Raw genomic sequence first — 27988 nt, forward strand, 5'->3', positions numbered from 1 at the left:
CATAACTATCCAGTCACGCGTGCATATTGATCAGGTGTCCAGATACACCTGTCGAGTTTCAGGTTCAGGTTCATGCGTGCATATTCCTTTCTCAGTGGTGCTCCGTCACGTGCACAAGGAAGGGAATTTCGCTGCTGACATTCTGTCATATTACACATACATTCAAAAATGTGTTCTTGTTTTAGAATTCCTTCTTTGGGTCTTAGTGTTTGATTGATGAATGATAGATTAGGTGTTTATTGCGACCGTTATAATTGGGCTTTGTCCGTTTTTTTAACCAAAAAAAAATAGCATGGTCATTTGTCTTGACTCAAAGCTTTTTTCGAGTTTGTGGCTAAACTTTCTGCCCCTTTAACGCACTATGTAAATAGTCCTACTATAATTGTGAGAGCGACAGAAGCAAAATTCAGCATAAATAAATAGAGTAGTAGTAGTAGTATAGAAATAGAAATTCTAATCGGCCCACATGGCAAACGATTTTACTCCACTAGTATATATTCGATTCCACAAAATGAGAGATGATTACGCTAAACATAAAGTTTGAATATAACTAATAGTATTCATAAAATCACAAACAAATAAATAGTACTCAGTTCAAAAATTTGGATCCATTTCCTTCATGTTTCTGGGATTATAATGACGAAAATACTTAAATCTTTTTTAATAATCTATTACTACAAGTTAAATGAAGGATATAATAAAAATCACCCCTCTTCCAAACATTAAGGGCCACTTGCTTAACTGTTTACAATATTTTATCTCGAATGGATCCAACTTCACTTATGCCACACATTTGGAACTCCACAAGGACCACATTTTTATCCCCATCATTACAATAATACTAATACTCCATAGTATTTTTTTTTAATATATTTTTTCTTAATTTCATCGGAATAAAGTCACGCAACACCATAAGATGCCTCGGATAATCGATAAAACAATCTTGATTTATTCATCATATTTCTCAATGGCCTCGACATTAGTTACTACTTTCATATACATGATATATTTATGACATCTCAATTAGCGTTTTTTACTTAAAAGTGTTGTTAGTTGGTCATGTACAGCAATTGTGATTATTATATGGTCTTCTAATACATTTTTTTGGCAACAAAAGGTCCAATATTATGAAATATCAGAATCAATCTATCCTATTCCCAAACTAGTTGAAGAAAAGGAAGGTCCAAGTATAGCTGATGAAAAATGGCTGGTCGAGTCCCCTGCAACACTTGTGCCATAATATGCAGCCATGAGAAGGCGAAGCCTCCGCGGCCACGCAGGATAATCCTGGTCAGGCACGGGCAGAGCCAAGGCAACGTGGATGAGTGCGTGTACACACGAGTGGCTGACCCGAAGGTGATGCTGACGGAGCAGGGGATAGCCGAGGCGGAGGAGTGTGGTAGAGAAATTAGGAAGATGATAGAGAGAGATGGAGCTCATGACTGGAAAGCCTACTTCTACGTCTCTCCCTATAAAAGGTCTCTCGAGACTCTTCGGAATTTGGCTAAGGCATTTGAAAGATCAAGAATTGCTGGTGTTAGAGAAGAGCCAAGATTGAGAGAGCAGGATTTTGGTATTCATTCATTATTTGTTTGCTTATATTGAGACTGTGCTTCTTTTTAATTGTATGGTTTGTGCTTGAAGGGAATTTCCAAGATCAAGAGCAGATGAAGATTGAAAAGGCTGCTAGGAAACAGTATGGGAGATTCTTCTACAGGTTTCCAAATGGCGAATCAGCTGCAGATGTTTATGATAGAATCACAGGTAAGGATGTGAATGAAGTTTTGTCTCATTTATATTGAGTGAAGTGGAAGTGAATCAGGGTTCAGGGAAACGCTGAAAAGTGATATTGACGTGGGGAGGTTTCAGCCACCGGGGGAGCAGAGCCCGGATATGAACATAGTGATAGTGTCACATGGACTGACGTTGCGCGTTTTCTTGATGAGATGGTATAAGTGGACGGTCGAGCAGTTTCAGGGGCTGCATAATTTTGGCAACGGAAAGTTTCTTGTGATGGAAAGAGGTTATGGAGGGAGGTACTCCTTGTTAATGCACCATTCTAGAGAGGAGCTGCAAGAGTTTGGACTAACAGAAGAAATGCTGATTGACCAAGAATGGTAAAATATGACATGCTTACTTCCAAATTAACATATGCTAATGTGATTGTTTCCATTATGTAGGCAAAGTCATGCCAAGCCTGGTGAGCTAAACTATGACTGCACCACGACGGGGCCTAGCTACTTCACTCACTTGGACGACCGTCAAGAAAGATCACTAGAGAAGATGTAGTGTAAAGAAGGAAAGAAGCAAAAAGAGGCCTAGGTATAGCATTTTACCAAACTTACATGACATGGGTATGTGTAGATGAATCCACACTGCATAACTTCATCACTGTTTGGGCCTAACCAGTGACATTTGTAGAGGTATACTGTTAGATGAAGCTATAAGTTTGTTTTGGTATTGCAGATAGTTGTAAAAATCATGGAGGTGAAAGATCAAAGAATGCAGTTTCAAAGAAAGAAAGAAAGAAAGAAAGAGAGAGGAGGCCTAGATAGTAGTATTTCACAATGGATCACACACTTACATGATATGGAAACTACATATGTTTAAATCAATCCACACTTCATCACTGCTTCGTCCTAACCATGTCACTTTATTAACAAATCAGGAAAAATAAAATACAAAGTCAAAAAGAAAATAAAGGAAAAATCATTCCAACCAGCAACTGATATTTGGATATCTCCAACTCCACTTCATTGCCTTAGCCTGCAATCTCTTTCTTCGCTCGAGACCTCAACCAAAGATCAAAGGGTGGTAACAGTTCAATAGTCGAATGTGTTAACACCAATCCGCATCTTTGAGAACCCAGCAGATATGCATTTGATTTCTCAACTAGTTTGAGAATGAAGATTGATAGTGAATAAAAGTTGAGATATGCCTGAATTCACGAGTTCTCCATTGTGTCGGATATAATTCGCATTTGGTGAGGTCTCTCATCCTCGCCCTTTCGTCTCACAAACGCCCTCCTCCACCAAACTTCGAATCCCCTCTGGATATTTGGACAATCATCAGCTCCATTCAGAAACCTGTTGAACCATGAAACAAAAATTTCCTGCTGTAAGGCCATTGGCAAGGTTGATATGGTGTTGCTAAGACCGTCCTCAATTGAATGCCGATCAAGACCCCTTGATGCCCTCCCCATCCATCTAAAATCCTCATAAAAGGGTACCAACCAAGTCTTCAAAAGCATACACCTGGCCTCTTTGCTGGCCAACAGCTCTCTCTTTCCGATTCCCACAAACAGCCTGGCCGTAACTCTGCTGACTTCGTATCTGTGTATCGGAGGCACTTTGGGATGTGCCTCAGATAATTCAGACTGTGATGCCCATGTTATAAGGAAGTTCTCAGCAATCTGTCTATCAATCATAATGTCGAGCAGCCAATGCAAATTATCCGCCTGCCTCGCTATCTGACCTATATCTTGCATGTCCCCATGTGCTGCCTGTAAGAAGTGACGAGAAAGTAATTTCAAGCACTCGTCAAAAGCAAAGTACATAGACTCCTTCCTCAAATCTTTCTGTGATGAATTTTCCCGGAGCAATTTGGTCACCAAATCTTTCATCTCTCTCCTGGCCTTCTCATCTTTCCCTTCGAGAACTACCTGTAACAGTTTGAGAAGCACTTCTTCGCTATTCTTTCCGTCATCAAGCCCAGCTGCAGCATCTAGAGAAACTCTTTTCAAAACTTCCCCAGCTCCAACCCCTTCAAGTCGAAGCTCTGATAACAGGGAGGCCACCTTCTCTTCTTCGTCTTCAGCCCATGGAGCAGCTTCTAAGTATTCCAAGCATGATAGTACACCAGCATCAAACCCAATTGCTACCGACACCTATATGAGACCGACAGAAAAATTAAAGTTTAGTTATATACATAATCACATAGCTGTTAACAATGTAAAAGCACAAAAATCCAGCGACCAAGATGCTTTGAATTGATTGACGGAATATATCCAATATCTTTGAGGAGAGGCACATACGGAAATAATTATTATTTGACATACTATAAACAGCCAAAATATGTATGAGTCTACATGATCATCTCAGAAGCAAAATGAAGTACTTTTGAAGAATAGAATTCTGACTTGGGTTTCACTGGGTGGTACTCCCTCCGTCCCATAAAAATAGGGACTTTGGGGATGGCACGGGTTTTAATACAAAATTGGTAAAGTAAGAGAGAGATAGAAAGAAAAAAGTGATTGGAGTATTGTTAGTGGAGAACGGGATCACCTCATAAGAGAGAAAAACTTGCCAAAAATGGAAGATGACTATTTTTGTGGGACGACCGAAAATGGCAAAAGAAGACTATTTTTTTTTGGGACGGAGGGAGTATTATATATACAGAAAGCATGTATGCACCTTGTTCTAAGATATTAAACAGTCAATAGCACAAATCATATTACATAAGCCCAATGGAATATTAAGTGTAAGAGCCAAGCCAAGTCACGCCAGTTCAAAGATGGAGCAAACCATACTCTGCCTTTCTTTTCTCATTTCTCTAAGGGCCAGATTTGTGACAGCTATCATTTCATCGGAAGCTCATCCAGAAAACAGTAGACCATATTACCAATAAAAACATTTCCCCAAATTTGATACGTCAAAATAATAAATGTAAGCATATACATAGATGTTACTTTTTAACAATATTCTAACATAATAGGATGAATTCATTGAGAAGATGTGATATTGATAAATTACTAGCTAAAGGATCCCCATATACTTACAAGTTACAAACACAGTCGTTCTATTTTAAAATTTCTTTTGAGGTCAAACTTTGACACTGGATTTCTTTAAAATACTTTATCCAGTCAGAATTAATCAGACATTTCTGGATTAAGATGGTGTGTAATTTATCAGAGTATATTATATATTTAGAGGACTAAGCAAAGAAGATACTCATGCAAGTTAGTCATATTTAGTTGAAATGTTATGCGTATTAAAATTGGAATACCAGTCCATTCTATTATTCTATAGATATAGAAAGTCTATATTCCATAGATATGGAATCTTTCTAGATATTTATTTGGGCTGGCATTGACAAACAACCTATAAAAATATTTTTGTTTCTTAGTGTCAATCAGAAATTGAAATGGGCTGTGGCCAAGTGGTAAGGTAACGTAACAGGTTTTGGTCCTGCCATTTGGAGGTTCGAATCCTTCCATGCCATCATGGAATCAATTATCTATTATTCGCAATAACCATATCATAATATAAAAAGAAGCGGGGAACATATTTTCTACCAGTATGATGTATACTTAACATGTAGCTTGTCAGTAATATGGCACAAGTGATCATTTTATAGTACAGATCATGAGAAGAAAGTTCAGATTTAAAATCAACTGTCAAGTCTTGGTATCTTCGCTAAGCAGTTGAAGCTTTAAAGCTTTCCAAAAGTTGTGAAATCTTAGCATATTTTGTTGGAGTATGTTGATCAGACACATGTACCAGCAGAAGTTATATTCTCATTTATCACATGCCGTAAAACAAGAAGGTATGTTGTGATCAAAGTAGTAGGTGGGTCCATCTTTAAAATCCTTATAAGGATTCCTGTCATTTGTAAATCCTCATCTAAGGGCCATTAGCACATAAAATAAGTATGTCTTCTGTTCCGTAGTTTGTGAGTGTATCAAAGGCTAGAAGTCATTTCTTAGCTGCCTCTTAGCCTCTCCTGGTCAGTATGCCAATTACATATACCACAACCCTATTCAAAGTTGAATAATTGAGAAAGGCATAACGAACACAATCTAGATGTATACCCCTTTTCTAATTTGTCACATTACAATACCAATAAGCCACATTGTCATTCATCCATCATTAAGATTGAAAAGTATAAAGAGCTAGACCTAAGTTTTCACATGGTCATCCCGTCATCTTAATTAACTAACCAACAACAACATTACTCAAACTTCTACATACCTAACACATTTCTACATTTGCAGCTCTTGAATATGAACAAGCACACACAAATTAGGTAAAAACAGTTATGCAGAGAGTAAAAATCAAGATAATTGATGTGCATTGCGAGATTACCCTAAGTATACCGAGCACCCGCTGCACATCCTCCTTCATCAACTTCCTCCTCAAGTCTTTAGAATACATTAGCCTCAGAGTCTCAATGTAAACCTCAATATCATCACAATCAGCAATCTCCACATTGTACGGAACCCAGCTCCCTTGCTGCTTAACCCAGCTCTCATTCAATTTTAACGCGAAAAAACGACTGTGAACCACAAGGATCTGCCTGTGAACCCTAATTGAAACACTCACACCGTCCTTGGAGCTCAAAGTGAGCATCACATCGCTCGAGGCCGCGTCATTGAACTGATTCCCAGGGCTCCTCGACGCCAGCAGATCCAGCAGCCGCTGCTGCATCAGCGCCTGCTTATCCACATTCGCAGCGAGCCTCGCGCCCTGCTGATTTTTAACCGCGGCGGCGCCGTTCTCAAAGGCGGCAGGCGGCGCCCTAGGCAGGCTGTCCGGCTCATTCGCCATCATCTCGAAAAGCGTGGGACTCGAGCGGGTTTTATCCTGCGGCGGCGGAGGCGGAGACATTGGGTTGAGGAGGCCGGCGGTGAGCGCGGAGTTGAATTTGCTGAGCGAGGAGGGGAAGCCGTCGCCGGCGCCGTAGGGTCCCATGGCGGGGCGGATCTGAGGCGGATTTGCGTCGGGGGAGATGGCGGCGGCGGAGGAAGTGGGATCGGTGGTGGTGGTGGTGGTGATGGTGGTCTCGCGGCAGCGGCGGCGTTTGATCTTGAGGATTTGGGAGTGGGAGTTGAGGTGAGTGGTGGTGCCTGCCATACTAATGTGTCTTTATTGGAGTCAATTTGGGGGTAAAATTTTGTCTGGTAGCTCTAGGGCTGCATTGGCATTGGCAACAGCGTAAGAAATTCAGATGGCGATTGCTTCAATGCCTGGGATTGGATTACACCATCGAATGTTTCTTATTTTTCAGTGTTAAACAAAGTGGATTTATCAATTATGGGGATTACTCTTTTTTGAATTTTGAATGTGATTTTCACTTTTGTTATCATTTATGACCATGCTTTATGTTGCAGGATATTGGTATAAACGTACAAAATATAATGAGTATTTTTGACAACATAGTAGTAGTATTAAAGAAAAATGTATAGTATGTGTAATTTCAAATTTGTTTTAGACTAGGCGCCATTGACAACATTGTTATTAAAAACTTGTAAAAGTAAAACACACATTTCATTTAATAAAATGGTTACGAGAGTAATAATTAAAAATTGATCACAGCCTGTACATTTATAATAGCCACAGATTGAATCAACACCGACAATTATAAAGACATTAGGAAATATCTCACATATTTATTTCTTCAACAAACTTAAATGTCGTACGAATGAGGGTATTATTTTGAGAACATATGTGTGAGATTAGAGAATAGTGATGGCCCACAACACTTAAGCAACTGGGCTTAGCCAAGGCAAGCCCAACGTATATTTGCGCCAACCTTAATTTCAGTAAATGCACTTTGAATTTTTGATTCGGATGTGTGATTCAAATTAGGGGTGTCGAAACGGGTAGCGGGTATTGGGTACCCGCACACCCGACCTGATACCCTTCGGGTATTGGGTACCCGCTACCCGATGGAAACGGGTAACAGGTCGGGATCGGGTAATCATATTTTGGATTTTGCGGGTATCAGGTATACCCGATACCCGCTCGGGATACCCGATAATCCCGAAAATTACCCGATTAGTTTGCTATTTTGTAATTTTTAATATTAATAGTATAATTTTTAAATTATCTCGGTCACTGACTCACATCCAACATATAACTTTTTTTTGTCTTTCTTCCTCTATTAAGAATAAATCGTGTTTTTCAACATACAATTACCAATATTATATACCACTATACATTAGCATAAGTATTTTATTAATGTATACAGTAGCATATGCTACACACACATATTCAATATATATACAGTAGCCTATATAGATACTTATTAAATTATAAATTTTCAATGTTTAATGATTTGTGGATTTATTTTATGTGTTTTTAGGATGCATAAAAATACTTACATTATCATGGATGGCGATCAACAAGTTTGGAATATACAAATAATAAAAAAAATGATTTACAAAAAAAAATCGGGTCGGGTCGGGTACCCGCCATGTCGGGTGCGGGATACCCGAGTCGGGTATCGGGTATACCCGACACAGTGCGGGGCGGGTATCGGGACAACAATTTCGGTTGAAATCGGGTGCGGGTACCCGACTCGTCGGGTGCGGGTACCCGCGGGTACCCGTTTCGACACCCCTAATTCAAATCGACACTAGAGTAATGTCATATCCAAACAAAATGAAATCCAAGTGGAGTATTAGTATTAACTAGCATCACGCCGTGCGATGCACAGATTAAAATATTTTCAAAAATTAATTTTAGATTATAAATTAATTAAATAAAATTAGAAACAATATTATTATATTAAAAATTATAAACAAAATGACTATGAATTTTATACAACTAAAACATATTCCCTTCGTTCCTTATAACTAAAAGAATAACTATAATCTACAATTAACCAAACTAATAGTAATAATATAAATGTCAAAAAAGACTGAACCCATGCAAATTGTACATGAATCGTTTCTCCTAAAATTTCAACACGTGAGAAGTATTTATAGAGATTTTGTTTTGTTTCATTATAGTTTTTAACTTCCCTCATTCATCTTCGAAACATTCATTTCATTGCAATATAGTGACCCTAAACACTAAAAACCCAAACCTTGAAACCTAAATGTTAAACCCTTAACTTTAAAATATATTCATCATGACTAACAAATGAGCCAAATATCAATAAAATTCTCCCTCCGTCCCAGTTCTAAACTATTTGTTATTTTTATTTCAAAAAACCTGACATTTGTTGATGGAGGTATTTGTCGTCGAGATTTTTAAAAGGCGAGTTATCAATATGCATAAGTTACAATATAAGATATAAGTCAATCCATGTTAAATACCATTTGTTATTAGTGTTTGGGAGATTCCCGGCACGGTGTGGAGTTAGTTTTGCGGGAGGCGAGGTCGGGGTTGGTGGAGAAGTTGAAAATATTTCATGGCTCCAACTTCCAAATTTGAGGAAAGCCATGGAGATTCTATGGTAGACCACTTTTATGAAACCAAGCTCTTTGTAGCGTCTACAATGAGGGTTTTGACGCCAGATTAAGGTAGGTCCACGACGGGGATGGCTGCTGCCCGCCTTGCATGTCTTCATGTGGGTGAGATTGCCGATCGTGAGATAGCACCACCATTATAATAATGAGTTTTAGAGAGAAAAAAGAGAGAGAATTATGGATGTGAGAGGAAGAGAGTGAGTGGTACTATTATATATATGAATGGGGTGGTACAAAACCTTTCATTTGCCATGATAAAATTAAAACTTTGACGTGTGATGCATGGAGAGAAGGGGACGTTACAAAACCTTTCACTTACTAAATTAAAAACCTCGAAACTTCCCTATGTTTAAAACTTAAAAAGCTTTTCATCTTCTACATTAGAACTGCAACAAGCATCATAACATGATTTTATAATAATTATAATTAACATATGAAACTGTCGGCTACAGTAATGCTCAATAATTTCCAAACCTATATCATAAAATGCCGATTAAGATGCATAAATTCAATAACTAAAATTAGTTTAAATTAAACTTTTTTTTTAATTCAAAATGGCAAACATGTGAATATCTCCCAAATATCAATAAAATACTCCCTTCGTTCCAGTTCAAAAATTTAGCATTGTACAAAATAATTTAACAAATTGAATAAATTCACAAATAATACCATACACTACTATTTGTGATGATGAATATAAAATTAAAATTAAAGTATTTATATAAATATAAAAAATGTTTATAATAAAAATAACATTCACATAAACATCTAAAAGTGAGTAGACAATTAAACTATAATTTATTGCATTTTAAATTGTCCATTTATTGACAATTTAAAATAGTACTACATATTATAGTTAAATTGTCTATTGTACTACGATAGTATACTAAGATTATCAACTTGATAATTTTGTAGGAATATTCATTTAAATATTTAAAATTAGATTACTATCACAATTAGAAATTATTCCTAAACCGTAGTAGGTACTATTCTAACTATAGTACAAATTTACAATTATACAACAATAAGTAGAATATAAATTACAATGAAAATAGTAAAACAAATCGAACTATAAGTTGAGTCGAGAAAAACCCTCTTTCCGGCCCACAAGACAAATTACTTCCAACTATTTGCTCTCGGATTGGCATATTGTTCCTATAGATAAAAGAACTTCCTCATAATATGTAGAAACACTACAAACTATTAGACACTAATGAACTTGATGAAGCTTCAAGAATCAAACAATATAATGCTCCTAAAATGCACACTAAAATATAGAAAACTTTAGAAAGGAGGAAAATGCTGTTGTTGATGTGTAATCCATCAACAAATCAATGCTTTTTATAGGTACAAAATAAGAATGCGAAAGGTTATGTAATTAAGTTGCCTTAAACCATAAAGTTAAAGCAATGAAGGTTACAAGAAATGAAAAGCCAAATAAATGTCTCTCCACTATCATCCTCCACTACTCAAGCCATTATTCTTATAAGAGATCTCTCTTTTTATTTTATTTCTTTTTTATTTCTTTGCACAATTAGTTAGATGTAATTTAACGTACGAGACTTGATATGCATGATTGAATTGAGACATAACATTAGTAATGGATCATAATATTAAATTATTTCAATCACACATTAAACTCTTTTTATTTACTCCAAAACTCAAGGAAGATGAAGGAAATTGTGTAATGCTGTTGCACGGGAATTAATTCTTATCATAAATTTCCATCACCATATGTAACCGTCCAATTATTTATATGATCATGATTGTAATCAATTAACCAATTTAATAACTTTTGTTTATTGCGTTAACATCCTTCTCATAAAATAGTTATACAAAAACTCCCAAAACTCCCCTTTTATATATGTATAAATCATGAACCTACAATAAGATAGGACTTTCAACTACCTATTTTCAACTGTTAACTTTTCTTGGTAATCACACACAACCAAATCTCATTTCATGAAGTAGTAGATAATGTCATTAGAGCATCTGCAGTGGAACAGATGTCCCGGCGGACATCCCGACGGACTTCCCAAAAATACCTCCTGCCACGTCATAAGGACCTCTCACAGCACTGCCATGTCATAAGGATAGCCCACTGCACAGAGGCGGACATCCCCAAGGACATCCTGACGGACTTCCACAATAATAAAAAATCACGAATTCACCAAATTAAACAATTTACGAAATTATAATTTAGACACGAATACGGGAAAAATGCAACGATTTTATTTTTTTAAAAAAAAGCATACATATGCGTTGAATCTATATAATTTGCCGCTAGCCAACGGGGTCTCGCTGTATAGAGTTTGCAATGAGTCGTATATTTAGAGTTTGCAACGAGCCGTATATTTAGAGTTTTTTCAAAAAATCGCATCGGGATGTCCGTCGGTCTGCCACAATGGCGGACGTCCGCCTGGCGTCGCGAATGTCGCGGATCTCTGGTGTCCGCAAGGGACTTCCGCGTCCGTCTCCTTCGCGCCTAATGACGGACGTCCAACATTGCTGATGCTCTTAGATGAATGTATGATAAATATATAGCCCACACCAATCGGATCCGAGTTGGTTGGTCTAAGAACAATTCGATCAATCAAACTAGATAGTCGACCTAAAATCATGCATTGTTTACCTGTAATCATTTTCGTATGAATAAATTGATATCAAATCTCATATTCTTAGTCCTCTAGTTTCAAATTATACATTTATTATATTATTCTTCACCTATTATAATAAGAATAAATTTGTATTACTGCTTCCTTCCGTCACTAAAAATAAAATTTTAATTTGAGAAATATGCAGGTTTTAACTTGAAATTGATGAAATTTGAGAAATAAAAAAAATACTTGATGTTACCATATAAGAAGTAGACACTCCATTCATATGGGCATTCGATCGAATCATTAGCGGACACCCATATGCTCAAGGAGGGGGCTTAAGCCCTTTCCAGTATTTTTTTTAACTTCTTTAGTTGTATAATATTATGATATTGTTTGTATTTTATGTAAATTAATATGCGAAATTCCCTATCAAAATAACAAAATATATTATCTTACAAAAGTTTAGAATATATAGCTCCTACACTAACAAAATTCTGTGCGCGCCCTTGATCAAACCCCTCACATCAGACTTAAAAAATGAGATGTTAAACCATCACACCACCCATGTTGGTTGTAAAAACTCATATTTTAATAGTGTTTCATAATTTGCTATTGATATTTGACAATAAGTGGTTTGTCTCAAGTCTTTGATGTTTCATTCTATACGTACTCATCCGCCGTCCATCACCTTGCACATTTTAATTGATTCATTGAGGTCGATTTGGAGTTAGATTGTGATTGGTATGTATGTGGGTGATGAGTGTGTCAACGTGCAGAAAAGGATGTTGAAATTTGAAAATAAGAAGTTCCGTTATTTACAGTAAACCCCACCATTAAGAATAAAACAGATAAAAAGGCAAAATGATTGAAACGAAACGAAACGAAAACAAAAAACGAGATAGGCCCCAATGTCTTTGGCATATAAAGACATGGTCTCACATACATCCACGCCTCCACTCTCTACCCACAATTCACTGTCACGCGCTTTTCATAATATTTCCAATTTCTTTAATTAATTAGACTATAAATAAACAAAATATAAACAATATAGCAGTATTATAGTTGTGTAAATATCAAATGAGCAATTTATATAAGAATTACTTGAAGTAAGTGGCAAATCATGCTTAAACGACCAAACACAACTCAATTTGTAAAATATTTGTCCTCTTATCTTTAAATTAAAGGTTCAAATAAATTTAAAAAGAACTCATGATATTTCAATGTTTGATTCGTTCATTTATTAAGATTAATTCAATTTTCATCAAAATAGACTATAGTAATTTCTTTAGTATATTAGGTATTGCAGATATCAGATTATATTTAGTGAAAGTTCCAATTAAAGCGTTGATGGCAATGTCATGAGAGGTTCAAATAGTGCCAAGATTGGGGAAAATGATGAGCCACTAGGTTTGTTTGCAATTGCCACACCTGTTGTTTTCTCTCCAATCCCTTTTTTCCCCAATCTTCTTAGATTTATTTCATACTTTGCTACTATCTATTGTCTCCACATTTGCTTTGTCTTATGGCCCTCCATGTGAAAATCTTTGTTTTGTATCGTATCAAATTTTATATTTTATTTTATCAATAGTGTACATTTGCCATATATATAGTTTAATTAATTACTACTAGTATTGAAAATGCAAGATACATATTGACGACAAATAGGTAGCATTAGGAACGCATGACCTAGGTTTCTATATGAAATGAGTACATGGTGTGCATTATCTGTGTTGAGCTAGCTGTAGAGTGGTTAATGTCTAAGATTAAAATAAATAATGTATATATTTAATAGCTGAGGATTAAGTTAAAAGTGTTCATCACCATCATAAAAAAGTGTAACTTTTAAGTTCGAAATCACTTTTATGAGATGTTTTCGAAAGCATAATGGTGAGATGAGTGATATTGTCGTAATTTATCTCCTTTTTTTCACATTAAAGGAATTATCTAAAATGGTTCTTTATTGATGATTTCTATCCTATGATCCCAAACTTTCTCGTTTTAGACCTTAATGTTTAAGTTAGTGGAGTATTTTGTTTTATTTTTTCCAGGTTTTCAATTTTTTTTTAAGTATGATTCATTTCACATTTTGAGTGATATTAGTTCATATTATTGCTCGGTTTTCAATAAATTATAATTAGCCACCAACAAACCATAAGCATGCTCAATGTATGAGCACCATTTGAATCATGTTACAAATATGTAAAGGAAATGAGGTAAAAGAGGTTCACCTTAATTCGTACTTATTTAACTATTCACAAACTTTAAGTCCAAAAACACTCGCAACATTTAGAAACATGCAATTACTATCAATAACTTCACTCTTATTTTCAATAATTAGCTTTGTAATTAACCATTCACAAGCTTTAAGTTCAAAAATACTCGCAACAATTAGAAATATGCAATTACTATCAATAACTCCACTCATATTTTCAATAATTAGCAGTAACATAACAACTGTTATTAATAAACAGTTATAGCAACTATTACTAATTGTACTAAACAACATAACTTTAATAATTAGCTACTCCCTCAGTCCCATATGACACATTTCTTTTCGGCACTGTGTTTATTATGATTTTTCAAAAACACGTGCTGAAAAGAAATGTGTTACATGAAATGGGATGGAAGGAGTACAATTTATCGACAACATAATTAGCAAATTCATTCGAGAATATAGAGCCATAACTAATTTACAGAAATTGAGCTAGCCCTAACTAGTAGTAGTAATTTGCAAGAATCAAGGGAACAAAAAATAGGTGAATTTAGCGGCAGCAATGGGGTGGTGACGGCAAGGGCTAGGTGACGGTGATGGGGCAAAGGGAGGTGTGGGTGAGAAGTGTGGTAAGGAAAGAAAAGGATCGTGTGATCGGATATATTGTCTATTAGTAATTCTCGTTGGACTATAATCCGGCGATATATTTGATATTGATTTTGGAATAAGTCAAGCCGTCAAAGATCCACAGGAGAATTTCTTAGTGGTTTTGTCACTTATAATCCGTCGTTAATCCTGTCAGACTAAAGTCCACTAGTAACACTTTTTCTCAAGTGAGCTTATATCATCCAATTTCACTGCCTTTAACACATTAAAAGTTTACAATCTACACATGCCATAATATAATTGAAACCTTCCAAAAAAGAATGATTGGTATAGACAAGTAGATCCTCGTCATGACAATGAATTCGTATTCAAAATCCAGCTTTGTCTATATGGTTTTATGTTCTACACATGGCATGTATCATTGCAAAAATAATAATGGAGAAATAAGATATAATTTTCGTAGGAATAAATATATCAATTAGTCTAAAAAGGTATAATTGGTGGAAATTAAAAATAGATTCCATCAGGATATTTGCTATCCACATTACTTTTCTCTCTTTTGGTTCTTGCACACCATGATTGCTACTCAACAATTATTTGCTACTCCTTTTTATTCTTGCTTTCCTTTAGTTTTTTTCCCAGTCTCTTTCTTCTTAGACTGGCTAGCTTATGCCATTTCCCCCTTTTTGTTTATCTTTTGCCTGTGGGAAAAATTTAATTTGTTATAAAACCAAGATATTGTTGAATAATCTAATGCGATCATGATAATTAAATCATCATACATTTCTTTAGCATAAAAGGTAATCTTGACCAAGAGTATCTTCTTCCATAATGGTCTAATTGCTAATTTATTTCATATTGATTTCTTTTGTGTTTATCTCCAAATTATCGATTCAGACACTACTACAAAAAAATTGTTAAGGACATTTTCAATACAATTATGGATGCTAATTTGTGTTTCTAACTGTGTTGTTTTTTGTTTCCTTACTCACTGTTTCTCGAGCTTTTTGATTATCAAAAAAAATCATCAACATTTTAAAAAGCGTCCTTATTGTTGGTGTGTAACTAAAATTAGAGGGCGCAAATGGAAGCTTTACGTCTAAATTGTTGTTATTTTTTAAAAACTTTCCAACGCAAGTGATTGCGTCTCAATTTTTTTATCAGTAAGTTTTTTTTAGTGAGATTATATTTTATAAATATAGGCAGGAGACATAAAATACATAGCTCATGTATTAATTATGCTATGATTCAATCATTAGAGATCCATCTGCATGCCTTTATTTTATTCATGTGAGCTCAAAGGCGCTTCACAATACAGTGTGAATATCTTTATATATACAATACATGCATAGTATATAATAAATTACCTATGAATTTATAGATGATGGTTTTTTTAAAAAAAACTCATCACTCGTGAATTTATTCAGTAAAATATGAATTCACCGTATATCTATACTCTCTCAACTTGTGATACTGTATAATATCTCATTTTGTCATTTTGGAACTTACACAACTTTACTATCGAAGCGCCCACAACTAATTCATGTCTCCTTTTGCTATTCATCTTTGTTTGAAATTGCCTAAATTTGAGTTAAGTTTGTGTTTTGATATAGATGAAATTTGTCGTGAAATGTTTGGCTTTTTGAATGCTGATTTTTTTGAATTAATCGTGCATAAAACGTCATTTCATTTCGTGCAAGTTGTAAAAATATATTGTGGATTTTGGCAAGCCACATCAACATTAAGATCGAAAATCATTTTTATACGAAATTAATACAATAGTTAATTTTTATGGTACGTATATTTGGACGGCTGAGAAATACCCAGACACAATGAAGTTGGAGGGAGTATTCCTATGCGTATAATTTTGAGTGCAAATAAAAGTAGTAATTAGTTGTGTGAGTTAAATTTTAATGGCGTTATCACAGGTGTCGGCCAATTAGACGCACATCAACGTGATTACTCAAACTTGCTCTTCCTTTTCCTTTTCTATTTAATCCCTTTCTCCTCTTTCCATCTCTTCCATAACCAAATTTCACACTCCGCACCACCAATTTCACGTTTCCGTATAGATGGGGTTTCCAGTAGGATACACCGACCTTTTCCTCCCCAAATTGCTCGTCTCCCTCCTCACAATCCTCGGCTTCTTCCGAAAATTCACCCACGCTCTTCTCTCCATCCTCGGCCTCGCCGATTTCCTCGAACCCGCAGCCGCGTCGCATCGCCACCACGAGCCGCGCTCCGTCTCGGCGGCGCTCATCCGCGAGCTCCTCCCGGTGGTGAAATTCTCCGATTTGGCGGCGGCGCCGGAGAGCTGCGCGGTCTGCCTGTACGAATTCGACGACGAGGATGAGATCCGGCGGCTGGTGAATTGCCGGCACATATTCCACCGGAGCTGCCTCGACCGCTGGATGGACCACGATCAGAAGACCTGCCCGCTCTGCCGCACGCAATTCGTCCCCGAGGAGATGCAGGCCGCCTTCAACGAGAAGCTCTGGCTCGCCTCCGGCATTTCCGATCTCTACGCTGAATATTTGCCGATTTCCTCCGGTTCGTAGCGCTTTTTGTACATTAATTTCGCTATTTATCCCTTTGTAAAAAATGTAAATATTACGAATCAAAAGGAGATGAGGTTTTCCACTTATTATTATTTTAATTGTTTTTTATTAAGCGCAGTTTATTGTCTGTTGCTACACTACACTGACGCTAAGGTTGGTGAAGCTGTCGCTTAAAAAATAATCATAGTGTTGCTGCTTTTCATTAAGCTGTGGGTTTCTTATTTTGTCTTGTTTATTCGTCTTCTCTTATCTTACTCGGATCTTATTCGGATATTACTTATATTTCATTCATTTTAATTATAAAATTGAATTACAATGCACATCTCTTTTTACCTTTTATATTCAAAAAGTTAGAGGTTTGGACAATCCTTGGTGAAACAATTTGTTCCACTTTAAGAATACTTAAATTTTTCTATAGAATTTCTTACTACGGATTAAATCTTTTAAAGTGATTTGTTCATGTACTATGTAAATTAATAAATTAATAAAACTCTGGAATAGTTTATAAGTGGATATAATTGATCTATGAACATTTTTAGGTAGCTAATCCTTGTCCTTCAACTACAACACTTTAAATGAGTTGTGGGCTACATACAAAAAAGACTGCACTCTCGAGTAGCTATCATATAGTATTATCAAACACCTTACAACAAAAAAAAAATGATCTATGACCATTATTAGGTACCTAATTATTGTCCTTCAAGCACTCCAAAGATGCTGGTACATCTCTTTTTCTTTTTAGTTTCCAACTTTCCATTATAGTGTTTCAGTAGGAAAATATGTGCTTTCACAAATTTTTCACATGTATTTTCTGTTCAGTGGGGAGTACTATTTTATTTTTCTATACAATTATAATTTTCCAGTACATGATTTTTCTTGTAAATTTCACGTAAGGGATTATGAGGTAAAACAAAGTTGGTGTACAATAAAAAACCATAGTATTTCTCGTATAAATTTACGAGCAAAGATAAAATACTCAAAAACAAATTGAAAATTTAAAGGTATTGTAAAAAAAATACAAGCACATAATTTTATTTGTAAGGAACTTTTATAGACAGTAGTGATATTAGTGATTGGGAATAAGGGCCTACAAGATAAGTGGTTTATTTGGATTGTCGATGAATTAGCGAGTATGGTGGATCATGTCTTCCTATCTCCTTTGTTTCCATGTCTATTTTTCCCATTCCTTTTGTTTGTATTCATTAGAGCCCACTTCACATTTATATTTCAAAAAAATCTATGTTTCTATTATAATAGAAATAGGAACTAAATAATTCAGGCAAACATGTCATGCTATACTTGTTTAGTACTAAATGTTCTTTTTCTGTAAATAAAAATAATATTTGAAAACCTTTACTTCCAACCTGTGGCATCAAAGGAGAAATGAATAAGTTTCTAATTTCGGAAATATGGAAAAATCGTAAGGGAATTGATTATGATGGCTCTTGTATTAATGTTAACGAAAGCTAATTTTCTTCAAGTCATGTGATGCTTTTATTCGGAACACTAGTATTAAGAAATATACAGCGTTAAATTAGGCTGAGCGATTATAAAAAATTATACTAATAATTAATTTCAGTAAAAAAATGTATAAGAAAAAATACAGTGTAAAGTTAGGTTGAGCGAATAAAAGAATTATATTAATAATTAATTTCAGATTTTTTTTTTTAAATACTCATCTTGATGTCCTAAAAGAAAATTGACTAGCTTGGAGAGTTTAATGTAGTATACTTATAAAAATGTTAGTAGTACTATAAAAATGTTATAATTGTTTCTGCTACTGCAATCAAATCTGATTTCAGAATTTGTGTAACAAAACCAATAAAGGACGACACCATTGTATATTATTTTTATTGTTTCAGATTATAAATATAAAATTTAATATTTCACTAATTCATTTTACTCAAATTTTATTATTATAAAATTAAAGGCAAATTACTAAAAATACGAAGTTTGTTCAAATTTCAATTCATCCACATCTCTGAAATGACCTTATACTTTCGCCGTCCGCTATTAAATGTCACTAGTTTTCTTTTTGGTTCGTCCGCCAATACTTGTCATACTTACATTTTACTACTTTTAGTAATGGACCACACATTTCACTAACTCATTCTCACTCACATTTTATTATGAAACTAATAGTATATAAAAGTAAGACTCACATTTCACTAACTTTTGCAACTCATTTTTCCTTACGTTTCTTAAAACCCGTGCCGAGTCAAAGTGTGACATCTAATGTCGGATGGATGGAGTATATTGTACTGGATATATTCTAACTAGCTAGGTTTCTGTACAATATAAACTTGATCAGAACATCTCTTCGGACAATAACAGTTACGGCATACTGAGACACGATTCTATAAAGTAACAATACTAGTTCTTCTCTTATGTTGATCCCGCCATCCAAGATGGCATGGTGTTACTAAGAATCCGCACATATTGACAAATTAAAATTGGGTATGACCAACACTGTATGATTGAGATATAAATAATTACTAAGTCTCCAACTTCGTTTAATCAAGTAAGAAATGCCTACCTCAATGTGATCCAATTCTAGTCAACGGATGTTCAAGATAGAAAGCGATTTTGAATCAACACTAGTGACAGTTAGCGATAAATTGTCTACATCTATTTAGTTTGAGATTATCCATACCTTACTTTTACAAAGTACTCTTCCGTCCCTAATAATTTGTCACCATTTGATCCGGCATGAGTTTTAAGAAATGTAATAGAAAGTGAGTTAAAAAAAGTTATTAATATGTGTGTCCTACTTTTTTTATATGGAGTATAAGTTTTATAATAAAATGTGAGTGAGAGTTAGTAGAATATGAGATTCACTACTAAAAATGGTAAAAAGTGAAAGATGACAAATTTTAAGGTGAACGAGATAGAAATAAGTGACAAATTTCAAGGACGGAGGGAGTACTCATCATTTATAACCATTAGCCTACTAAGTCCAAAATGTAAAAGAATGATAGTCTACTCTATTCTTAATTTATGTAAATTTAATCAACACGTAACAATAATGACAAAACATGTAGCACATTTAGAAACAAAAAAAGACATAAATTTTACAATGCTCCCTTCGTCCTTCAATAATTATCCATTTAGATTCCGGCACTGATTAAGAAATGTAAAAGAAAATGAGTTAAAAAGGTTAGTGGAATACGAGTACCACTTTTATATATTAGTTTTATAATAAAATGTGAGTAGAAATAAGTTAGTAGAATGTGGGGTCTACTTACTATTTATGTAAGCAGAATGAATTAGTAGAATAAGTTAGTAGAAGGTGGGGTCTACTTACTATAATAATATAAATAATTGAAGAGAGAACAAATAGAAGATAAATAAATAAGAGCTATTGGCATTTAATATTATGAAACTTTTAAAAAGTTGGATTTTTCGCACTAATTTTAAAATTGCAAATAATATCACGAACTTTATCCCGGGTTTATTTTTTTCCACGAATGAAAAATTCATGTTATTTTAATAGATTGAAGAACAATTTTGGAGAGTGTGCTTCAAGAAAAACTATCTTCAAAGATTGAAAAACTTGAAGCTCTCAAAATTGTTGTTGAGAAATTACGAAAAAAAAATTCGTATCATAATATAATTTGTGGGAATTTTTTCATTCGTGGGAAAAAACAAACTCGGGGTAAAGTTCGTGATATTATTTGTCAATTTTAAAGTTCGTGGGAGAAACCTAACTTTTTTAAAGTTTCGTAATATTAGATGTCAATATCTCAATTAATAAATAATAGAAAAGAGTTTAAGTGTGTTGATTTTTGCTCCAAATTGAAATAATTCAACATAGTGGATGATCCAAAAATAAATACAATAATAATGGGAGGGGGTATTATATGTTATTTCCAAGTTTGACTTAAAATTAAATTTATTATTATTAAAATTGATAAAAAAAAAAAGCAATTTTTAATTAAAATGACTATAAAAATATTTTAATTGAAATATAAAAGAATTATAAAAACAATAAATTGAAAAAAAAAATATGGTTGTGTTCCGCTTTCTAATATAGAAACTAGTAGTATTTTTTTGGGCCCGTTTCTTGAAAGTAGAAACTTTCCATTTTAGGAAATGACGTACTTTTTCTCTTCCCCTTTCCTATTACCTATTTTTCTACTCCTTTCTTACTTTATCAATTTTATATTAGTACGTTATTTTTAAAGTTTCTTTTTTTTAGAAAATGGAGAGAGTATATTGTATGTAGAATAACAAATAAGATTAGAAAATGGAGAGAGTATACTGTGTGTAGAATAACAAATAAGAGTACAACGTTGCTTGCTGATGTCCTAATTAAAGAGCAGTATAAGATGGAACCACGTTCTAAAATTATTATGTAAAAGAAATAATTTCCATCTTAGCAGATTTTTGTACAAGTTGAGAGAACAGAGAAAATCTCTTTTTTTTTTTTTGCGCTAGAAGAGGTAGTGAAGTTGAATTGAATTGGATCATCACATCACGATCTTCTTCATGAAACCAACCAATCATCAATCTACACGTGCACCCAAAGCTCATGTCATATACACGAATGACGAATCTAAATAGAGTAATAAACCACAATTGTAACACTTTGGTTAACAAATCATGTTCACCTTAATAATTCCAAGTTCATAACTATGTATATCAAGCCTATGATAGATTCTCACACTTAAACGTACAGACTTGAAAGAAGAATGAAACCCATTAAAGAAAGATTTGATTATGCTTTGTTATCATTAATAAATTACTTACCACTCCTTTTAATTTAGAAGGATATAGTATAGTTTAGTGATTTGATATAATATATTTAGAGACCTTAATATTTTGATATAAAATCAGAATTAATAGTACTCCATCTTTTTTTCTATCAAAAAATGTGATGAAAACTAGCTAGTACTTGGTATTTTTGCATATGTAACAAACACATTCCTATCTAAATGGTAGTATAATATGAAAAGAGTTTGTAGTATTACCCAAAGATGATAGGGGTATTTATCTTGACATGATTGAAAAAGGGAAGGTTGGAGAATCTGTCCGGCCTCGTCGTTTCGAACAAATCGACCACGTATTCTTTGCCGAGCGTCGGCTAGAGTTTTCCGGCATGCATACTTCCAGCAGAGTAACAAAACAAACGGTAAGGATAATACATAGTACTAGTAACTATAACATGGAGTATTTTTGAATTACATCATGGATAGTGTTATTTTGGTTTTACTTCTTTCAAAAAAATGGATAACTATATATGTTTGTACTCACGTATGGTACATCTGATTATAAAAAAACTTTAAATAGAGAATCTGGATGATGGAGTAATTGAGTACCTTAATGGTCTTGTTGAAATTTCTACGACTCCTTTTAGCTTTGTATCTATCAATCCTTAGTTTCCTCTCTTCTTTGCTGTATTTCCCCACCTTAAAAACAACTTCCGAATTTGTTTTCTCCTTCTGTGGGAAAGATTAAACAATACTACTATATAATCTAGTACTATTATAGTACAAAAAAATGATAAAATTATGATTTAATTAAGACAGATACAAGAGAATTTGTACTAACTTCTTCAATGCTGCTTTCTGGCGAATCCAACAAGTGGTATCTGGCCGACTCCAGCAAAGCACCATCAAAATCAAAATCAAAATTTAGCTCATTTTGACAATAATAGCTCTGCATGAATTCATCAGCAGATGAAAAACTCAGCTCGAGCTCAGATTTTGGAGGCAGAAAAGAGCTACTCTCTTTGATCAAGAAATTCTCTTCAATTTCTGGTGCATGTTGATATGTTTCGAAGAAAAGAAGAGAATTGTCATAACCGAAGAAGAGGTTGGAAGACATTGCAAAGGAAATGAAGGTTTCCTCACTCTCACTCTGCTTACATGGAGATGGAGACTTTAATTGATTTTGTATGTAAATGGATCACATGGAGAGCGCAATGCTATTTATTTTGGACTCGCCTATTAGCTGTTGACCCTATTTTAAGTATCAAAAATAACTACCTTTTTAAAAAAAAACCTTCACTAATATGGCGACTAATATTGGAGCATAAATTGGAAAATGATTTTCCACCGGTAAATATCAAATGAAATTTTGCTTCTAGCCCCTTTTGACTCTATTGAGTGGATCCGATTTTGATTATTTTGGCACGCCCAAAGTCAAATTTCAACTAGAGTCATGAATGATATGATCAATAAAGAGAAAATTCGAAATCAGTAAATGCCACAATCATGTTCACGAATCTAATTAACGAATCAGGAGTTATAATTAGATGATACTCTACTCAAATTTTGATATCAATATGTTAGTGATTATGAATTTAATTTAAATATACATATATACTCCTACAATTTATTGAAATGTGAAACGAAATTAAGAGTATGTTTTTGTGATAAAGAAATTATTAATTCTTAATTAACTTTTAAGTTGTTAGTAATGCATCCCTGAAGATTGGAAATTCTCCAGTCCAGCTAGTCAAACCACTAATTTAGACAGTGCTTAGTTACTTTCCACTAATTAAGACTAGTATGAATGTTAATTATATATTGAACTCTGATTTGACATAATGAAATAAGAATAACAATTTGTTTAAACTTCCTCTCATCCAATCCAATGAGGGATTCTGTTCTTAAATGGTACTTAGTCCAAGAATTCGCAAGCCTAAACGTAATTATATACATGCATACACATGTACTAGTACTACTACACCAACTTATTAATGAATTGGTACATGCATGCACATACCTCTATAAGAATTTTATTTTATAATCATAGCCAATTTTTATTTGAAATCATTAATTATGGAGACGCCTAAGATTCAACTCTATTTTGCTTTAATTTTGAGGAATTACTGCGATACTATTATACCCATCATTTGATTAGTTACTAGTACTACTAATTTACCCCCTTTAGAAAAATTGTTTCTCCTCTTAAATCCATACTGAGCAATGAGTACTGTTAATATGCAATTAATGTTATTTTAGATAATGTAGGACCATCATTCTATTATTTTTTTCAACTCACTTTTCTTCACATTTTGTAAGACTCGCACCAAGTCAATCTTGGACAACATTTCATGGACGGAGGGAGTAACTAATTCATCTAGAAAAATAACACTGTGCATAATGTCAATGAGCTTGATTATTTAAATAGACTGTGATTGATTAAGCATCTTCAAAACAACATTATCTTATTGGAAAGCTTTAGTACTATAGTACTGTGTGAGTCATTAACAGAATAGCAGAGTATTTATTCTTGAGTGAATTGTTTTTGGAAAAAGTTACAATAATTTAACCTGAAAGCACACAATTAATATACTTTTGTGACACCTATCTAATATCACTTTTATTTTAGATGCAAATGAAACCATAAAAGAAATGTTCAGCATCTCGACTCACAAAACAATAATGGTAGAAAATATTTTCTTATACATTTGTGTATTAAGATATTCCAGGCCATAAAAAAATAATGTTGCTACTTTAAAAATTCAAAGTAACAAAATTATCAACATATGACATACATGATCATAAGATTCGTAACTATCATTTATAACTAAAAAGATTATATGTTCCGATTCTTTTCCGGTTTAATATATATCTACAAATTATTTATTTCGGAATTGTGTTTTAAGTCCGAATAGCGTACCTAATGTTGTAGATATGTATCATCATATCATCGACACCTCTGTAAGGACAAGGTGTGACTTTGGAATCGAATTTTCTTTCGATTCATCCATACATAAACTAATGAAACCATCCGACATACATCACTTTTGTAAATGTGAGGGCAGTACCCAATTAGTACTTCTTAATTATGTCTACACCAATAACATGATTAAATTAATATTCTTTTGAAGACAATCTTTGTGTTTTCTCTAAAAATTAATATGCCAAATGCAGTCAAATACTAAAAAGGTCCAGAATTAATAGGTATGCTAGTTTAAGAAAATATTCTTTCAACCTGAGAAGAGTCCATGCACCAAATAAAAAGATTAAGAGCACAAAAAAAAAGTACTAATACTTATAAAATATCACCAAAAATATCGTATCCCACTTTGTAGAAAGCCATATATACAACTTTGGCTTCAAACTCACATTTCAACCTACCCTTAATGGCTTAATTGGATGTGGTTGTGATTTATAGGCTCTCAATAACTCATTATATCTATATTTAGTTAGTTAATTTACTTCAAATAGAAGGTGAAACAACTAAAAACTTTAGTGTAAAAGCATCCAATCCTCATTGAACAAAATGCGATTACCTTTCAAATTTGCAAAATGCAGTAAGAAGCAATATTTAAACAAGTCACCTATGGCTAGAAAGAAAATTGTTCGAAAAAGTGCGAAGGCATTACCAATTTATATAAAACAACCAAAATCTGATTTTTGCTGGGCATAAGTTGTCAAGTGGGCTGGGCCGGTGAAACAAAGCAGGCCTAGGCAGGGCTCATTAGTTGAGATGGGATCCAATTGGGCCAATTTGTAAACCCAAGCCCGGCCCAAGCCTAGAACCTTTTGAAACCTATCACAGGCATAGGACCGGCCCAGGCCCATCAGAGACCCACCTTATATAATTTTATTTTTATCAATATAATTAGGTGATTAATCATTAATAATAGTTCTCTATTTATACATGTCATCTTGTGCATGAGACATGTTAATCTTTTCTATATCCATGCAATTGTTGGTTGTCTCCTAATTGACTCATACAGTTAGGGATGTCAATCGGGCCAGCCCACCGGGTTTCGGGCCAGCCCTATTCGGGTTGCGGATCAATCGGGTGCGGGCTAATCGGGCTGTGATTTTTTCGGGTTATAAAAGTTCAACCCTAACCCTAAAAGCTCGGGTTTCGGGCTGGCCCAGCGGGCTAATTGGGTTGCTACCGATAAATTAACACGCGTTCAATCCAATAAATAATTGTGAAAATTAGTTATATTTATAAAATGTAAAATATTTAACTATGATAAAATTAAGATATATGCTTAAACTCAAACATAAACATGATCAAATACTAATATTTTGATATTTATACAAAATAAAACGTAAACATCAAGAAATTTTAAAGCATGTTTTAGAAATTTAAATATATTTTTCAGTGAATTTGAAGTTTCTAATTTATATATCTATTAATATGTTAATAAAAATTTAATATATAATTTATATATTTAATATATAAAACTGAAAGTTATTTTTTTAATAATCTATATTATAAAATTGCCAATGAAGTGTCGAATTAGAGTCAAACAAATAGAACGATAGAAATTTTATCGGGTTTTTGGGCCAGCCCATCGGGTTTTCGGGTCTGGCCCTAAAGGGTTGCGGGTTAATTGGGTGCGGGCTAATCGGGCTGTAATTTTATCGGGCTAGAAATTTTCAGCCCTAACCCTGTAAATTTGGCGGGTTATTCGGGCCGGCCCACGGGTTACGGGCTACATTGACATCCCTACATACAGTAATAGTCTAATATCTACACAAGTTTTCAACTAAATCATGAATAACATCCAAATTTTTTCTTTAACTTTTGTATCCAATAAAAAAATGGTTATGAAGGTTATCTTTAAGAATATTACATATTCACCTTAGTATTATATAATAATTATAGAATTCTTTAAATTTAATAGCTAGTTCATTACTTGTAGTTTTAACAATGCAACATCAACTCATATGTCATTATCTACTAATAAAACTAATCATATTGGTTCCTCTTTTAGCTATGCACTTACTTTTAAATATAATATAGAACATGAAAAATGATATTAATACGAAGTCAGGAAATGAAATTAACACATATAACACATTTAGCATCTCTTTAAATACATAAATAAAAAATTTAATCAAAACTCAGCCCAGCCCAGCCCAATTATTGGGCCTAGCAAAATTATTGGAAGTTTTGGTTTTTTGATCCATAAGTTTATTGAGTATGTGGAGTGGACTGAGAAATACACTATGTATTGATATAGATCAAATTAAGTTCAGGGAGAGGGAGGAGAATGATTTCTTCAATTAGTGTCAATTCTTATTTCTAAATTCCTGTGCAAAGCAGCAGTCTAAAAATAAAATCATAAGTCACAACTTAGAAGTTGTTTAAAACTTAAAACGTCTTATAATGTATCATATTTTTTTTCATTAGTCACCATTATTGCATTTTGCTTTTATTATATTTGATAGAGTGAACTATATCAATGGTATCTGATTTTTCACTTTCGCTCATAAATAGTACGTGATCTTTATTTTATACTCCCTCCGTCCGCGAATAAGAGTCCTGTTTTTCTATTTTAGTCCGTCCGTGAATAAGAGTCCCGGTTCACTTATGCCATAAATGGTGAAAGGGTCCCACCTTCCATTAACTCATTACACTCACATTTCATTTAAAACTAATATAAACAAGTAGGACCCCTATTCCACTAACTTTTTTGCACCCACTTTTCTTAACATTTCTTAAAACTCGTGCCGCCCATGAATGAGACTCCTAATGGCGGACGGAGAGAGTATTATTTTTAGTATCTATTAATTATATTTTTGATACCTGATGCAATTTTTTTTTCCAAAATGCCCTCTAAAGTACTTTTTTCCATTTGTGTCTTTAAGATTACTTTGGGCATACACAAAACTAAATACCAAAAGTGATATTATAATATTTTCTCTCATTCTTCTCACTCTTTATACTATTATTATTAATCGATATTAATATTAGTATTTTGACGTTATAAAATAATAATTAATTTATTTTTAATATCATTTAAATAACTCAATTATAATCATAGTTATAATTATATTTAATTATTCTAATAATACTAAAAAATAGTTGTAATTAATAAATAATTATAGAATAATTA

The 27988-nt window shown here is 33.8% G+C and overlaps 4 protein-coding genes and 1 non-coding gene across 7 annotated transcripts; 2 read left to right on the plus strand and 3 right to left on the minus strand.

Moving 5' to 3' along the window:
- The first annotated feature begins 929 nt into the window (after positions 1 to 929).
- On the plus strand, positions 930 to 2643 carry LOC148931101 (phosphoglycerate mutase-like protein AT74). Of its 3 annotated transcripts, none has more exons than XR_016137018.1 (5): positions 930 to 1573; positions 1645 to 1764; positions 1823 to 2117; positions 2181 to 2354; positions 2467 to 2643. XR_016137018.1 is itself a non-coding variant. In XM_089068204.1 (5 exons), exons 1-4 carry the CDS (start codon positions 1204 to 1206, stop codon positions 2287 to 2289), a joined length of 894 nt encoding a protein of 297 aa, XP_088924330.1. In that variant the 5' UTR covers positions 930 to 1203; the 3' UTR covers positions 2290 to 2322; positions 2467 to 2643. The 3 variants fall into 3 exon arrangements, 2 of the variants coding, with proteins under 2 accessions (XP_088924330.1, XP_088924329.1); XM_089068204.1 differs by having other exon boundaries at positions 2181 to 2322; XM_089068203.1 differs by lacking the exon at positions 2467 to 2643 and having other exon boundaries at positions 2181 to 2465.
- LOC148931102 (BTB/POZ domain-containing protein) lies at positions 2528 to 7043 on the minus strand. Its single transcript, XM_089068202.1, has 2 exons — positions 6084 to 7043; positions 2528 to 3886 (listed from the first exon to the last, which is right to left on the minus strand). Exons 1-2 carry the CDS (start codon positions 6849 to 6851, stop codon positions 2945 to 2947), a joined length of 1710 nt encoding a protein of 569 aa, XP_088924328.1. The 5' UTR covers positions 6852 to 7043; the 3' UTR covers positions 2528 to 2944.
- Positions 7044 to 16565: 9522 nt separating this feature from the next.
- On the plus strand, positions 16566 to 17261 carry LOC148931103 (brassinosteroid-responsive RING protein 1-like). Its single transcript, XM_089067734.1, has one exon. It carries the CDS (start codon positions 16684 to 16686, stop codon positions 17167 to 17169), a length of 486 nt encoding a protein of 161 aa, XP_088923860.1. The 5' UTR covers positions 16566 to 16683; the 3' UTR covers positions 17170 to 17261.
- A 4394-nt stretch (positions 17262 to 21655) lies between these two features.
- Positions 21656 to 23044, minus strand: LOC148931104 (uncharacterized). The gene is made up of 4 exons (XM_089066722.1): positions 22720 to 23044; positions 22488 to 22610; positions 22140 to 22274; positions 21656 to 21679 (listed from the first exon to the last, which is right to left on the minus strand). Exons 1-4 carry the CDS (start codon positions 22993 to 22995, stop codon positions 21656 to 21658), a joined length of 558 nt encoding a protein of 185 aa, XP_088922848.1. The 5' UTR covers positions 22996 to 23044.
- A 2712-nt stretch (positions 23045 to 25756) lies between these two features.
- On the minus strand, positions 25757 to 25856 carry LOC148931105 (U6 spliceosomal RNA). Its single transcript, XR_016137491.1, has one exon. It is a non-coding gene; the product is annotated as a U6 spliceosomal RNA (small nuclear RNA).
- Between the last annotated feature and the right edge of the window lie 2132 nt (positions 25857 to 27988).

Source organism: Salvia hispanica, chromosome 3 (genome assembly GCF_029641045.1).
Source record: "Salvia hispanica isolate PSC_SH4W2 chromosome 3, Shi_PSC_v1, whole genome shotgun sequence".
Classification (NCBI taxonomy): Eukaryota; Viridiplantae; Streptophyta; class Magnoliopsida; order Lamiales; family Lamiaceae; genus Salvia; species Salvia hispanica.

Excerpts from the sequence above, each read along its gene's own strand:
- LOC148931103 (XM_089067734.1), top strand. The coding sequence starts at position 16,684 with ATGGGGTTTCCAGTAGGATACACCGACCTTTTCCTCCCCAAATTGCTC.
- LOC148931101 (XM_089068204.1), top strand. The coding sequence starts at position 1,204 with ATGGCTGGTCGAGTCCCCTGCAACACTTGTGCCATAATATGCAGCCAT. Across the intron at positions 1,574-1,644 it reads ATTGAGAGAGCAGGATTTTG|GGAATTTCCAAGATCAAGAG; the intron begins GTATTCATTCAT and ends TTGTGCTTGAAG. Across the intron at positions 2,118-2,180 it reads ATGCTGATTGACCAAGAATG|GCAAAGTCATGCCAAGCCTG; the intron begins GTAAAATATGAC and ends TCCATTATGTAG.
- LOC148931104 (XM_089066722.1), bottom strand. The coding sequence starts at position 22,995 with ATGTCTTCCAACCTCTTCTTCGGTTATGACAATTCTCTTCTTTTCTTC. Across the intron at positions 22,611-22,719 it reads CAGAAAGCAGCATTGAAGAA|AAGGAGAAAACAAATTCGGA; the intron begins GTTAGTACAAAT and ends TCTTTCCCACAG. Across the intron at positions 22,275-22,487 it reads ATTTCAACAAGACCATTAAG|TATGCATGCCGGAAAACTCT; the intron begins GTACTCAATTAC and ends CTCTGCTGGAAG.
- LOC148931102 (XM_089068202.1), bottom strand. The coding sequence starts at position 6,851 with ATGGCAGGCACCACCACTCACCTCAACTCCCACTCCCAAATCCTCAAG. Across the intron at positions 3,887-6,083 it reads GGGTGCTCGGTATACTTAGG|GTGTCGGTAGCAATTGGGTT; the intron begins GTAATCTCGCAA and ends GGTCTCATATAG.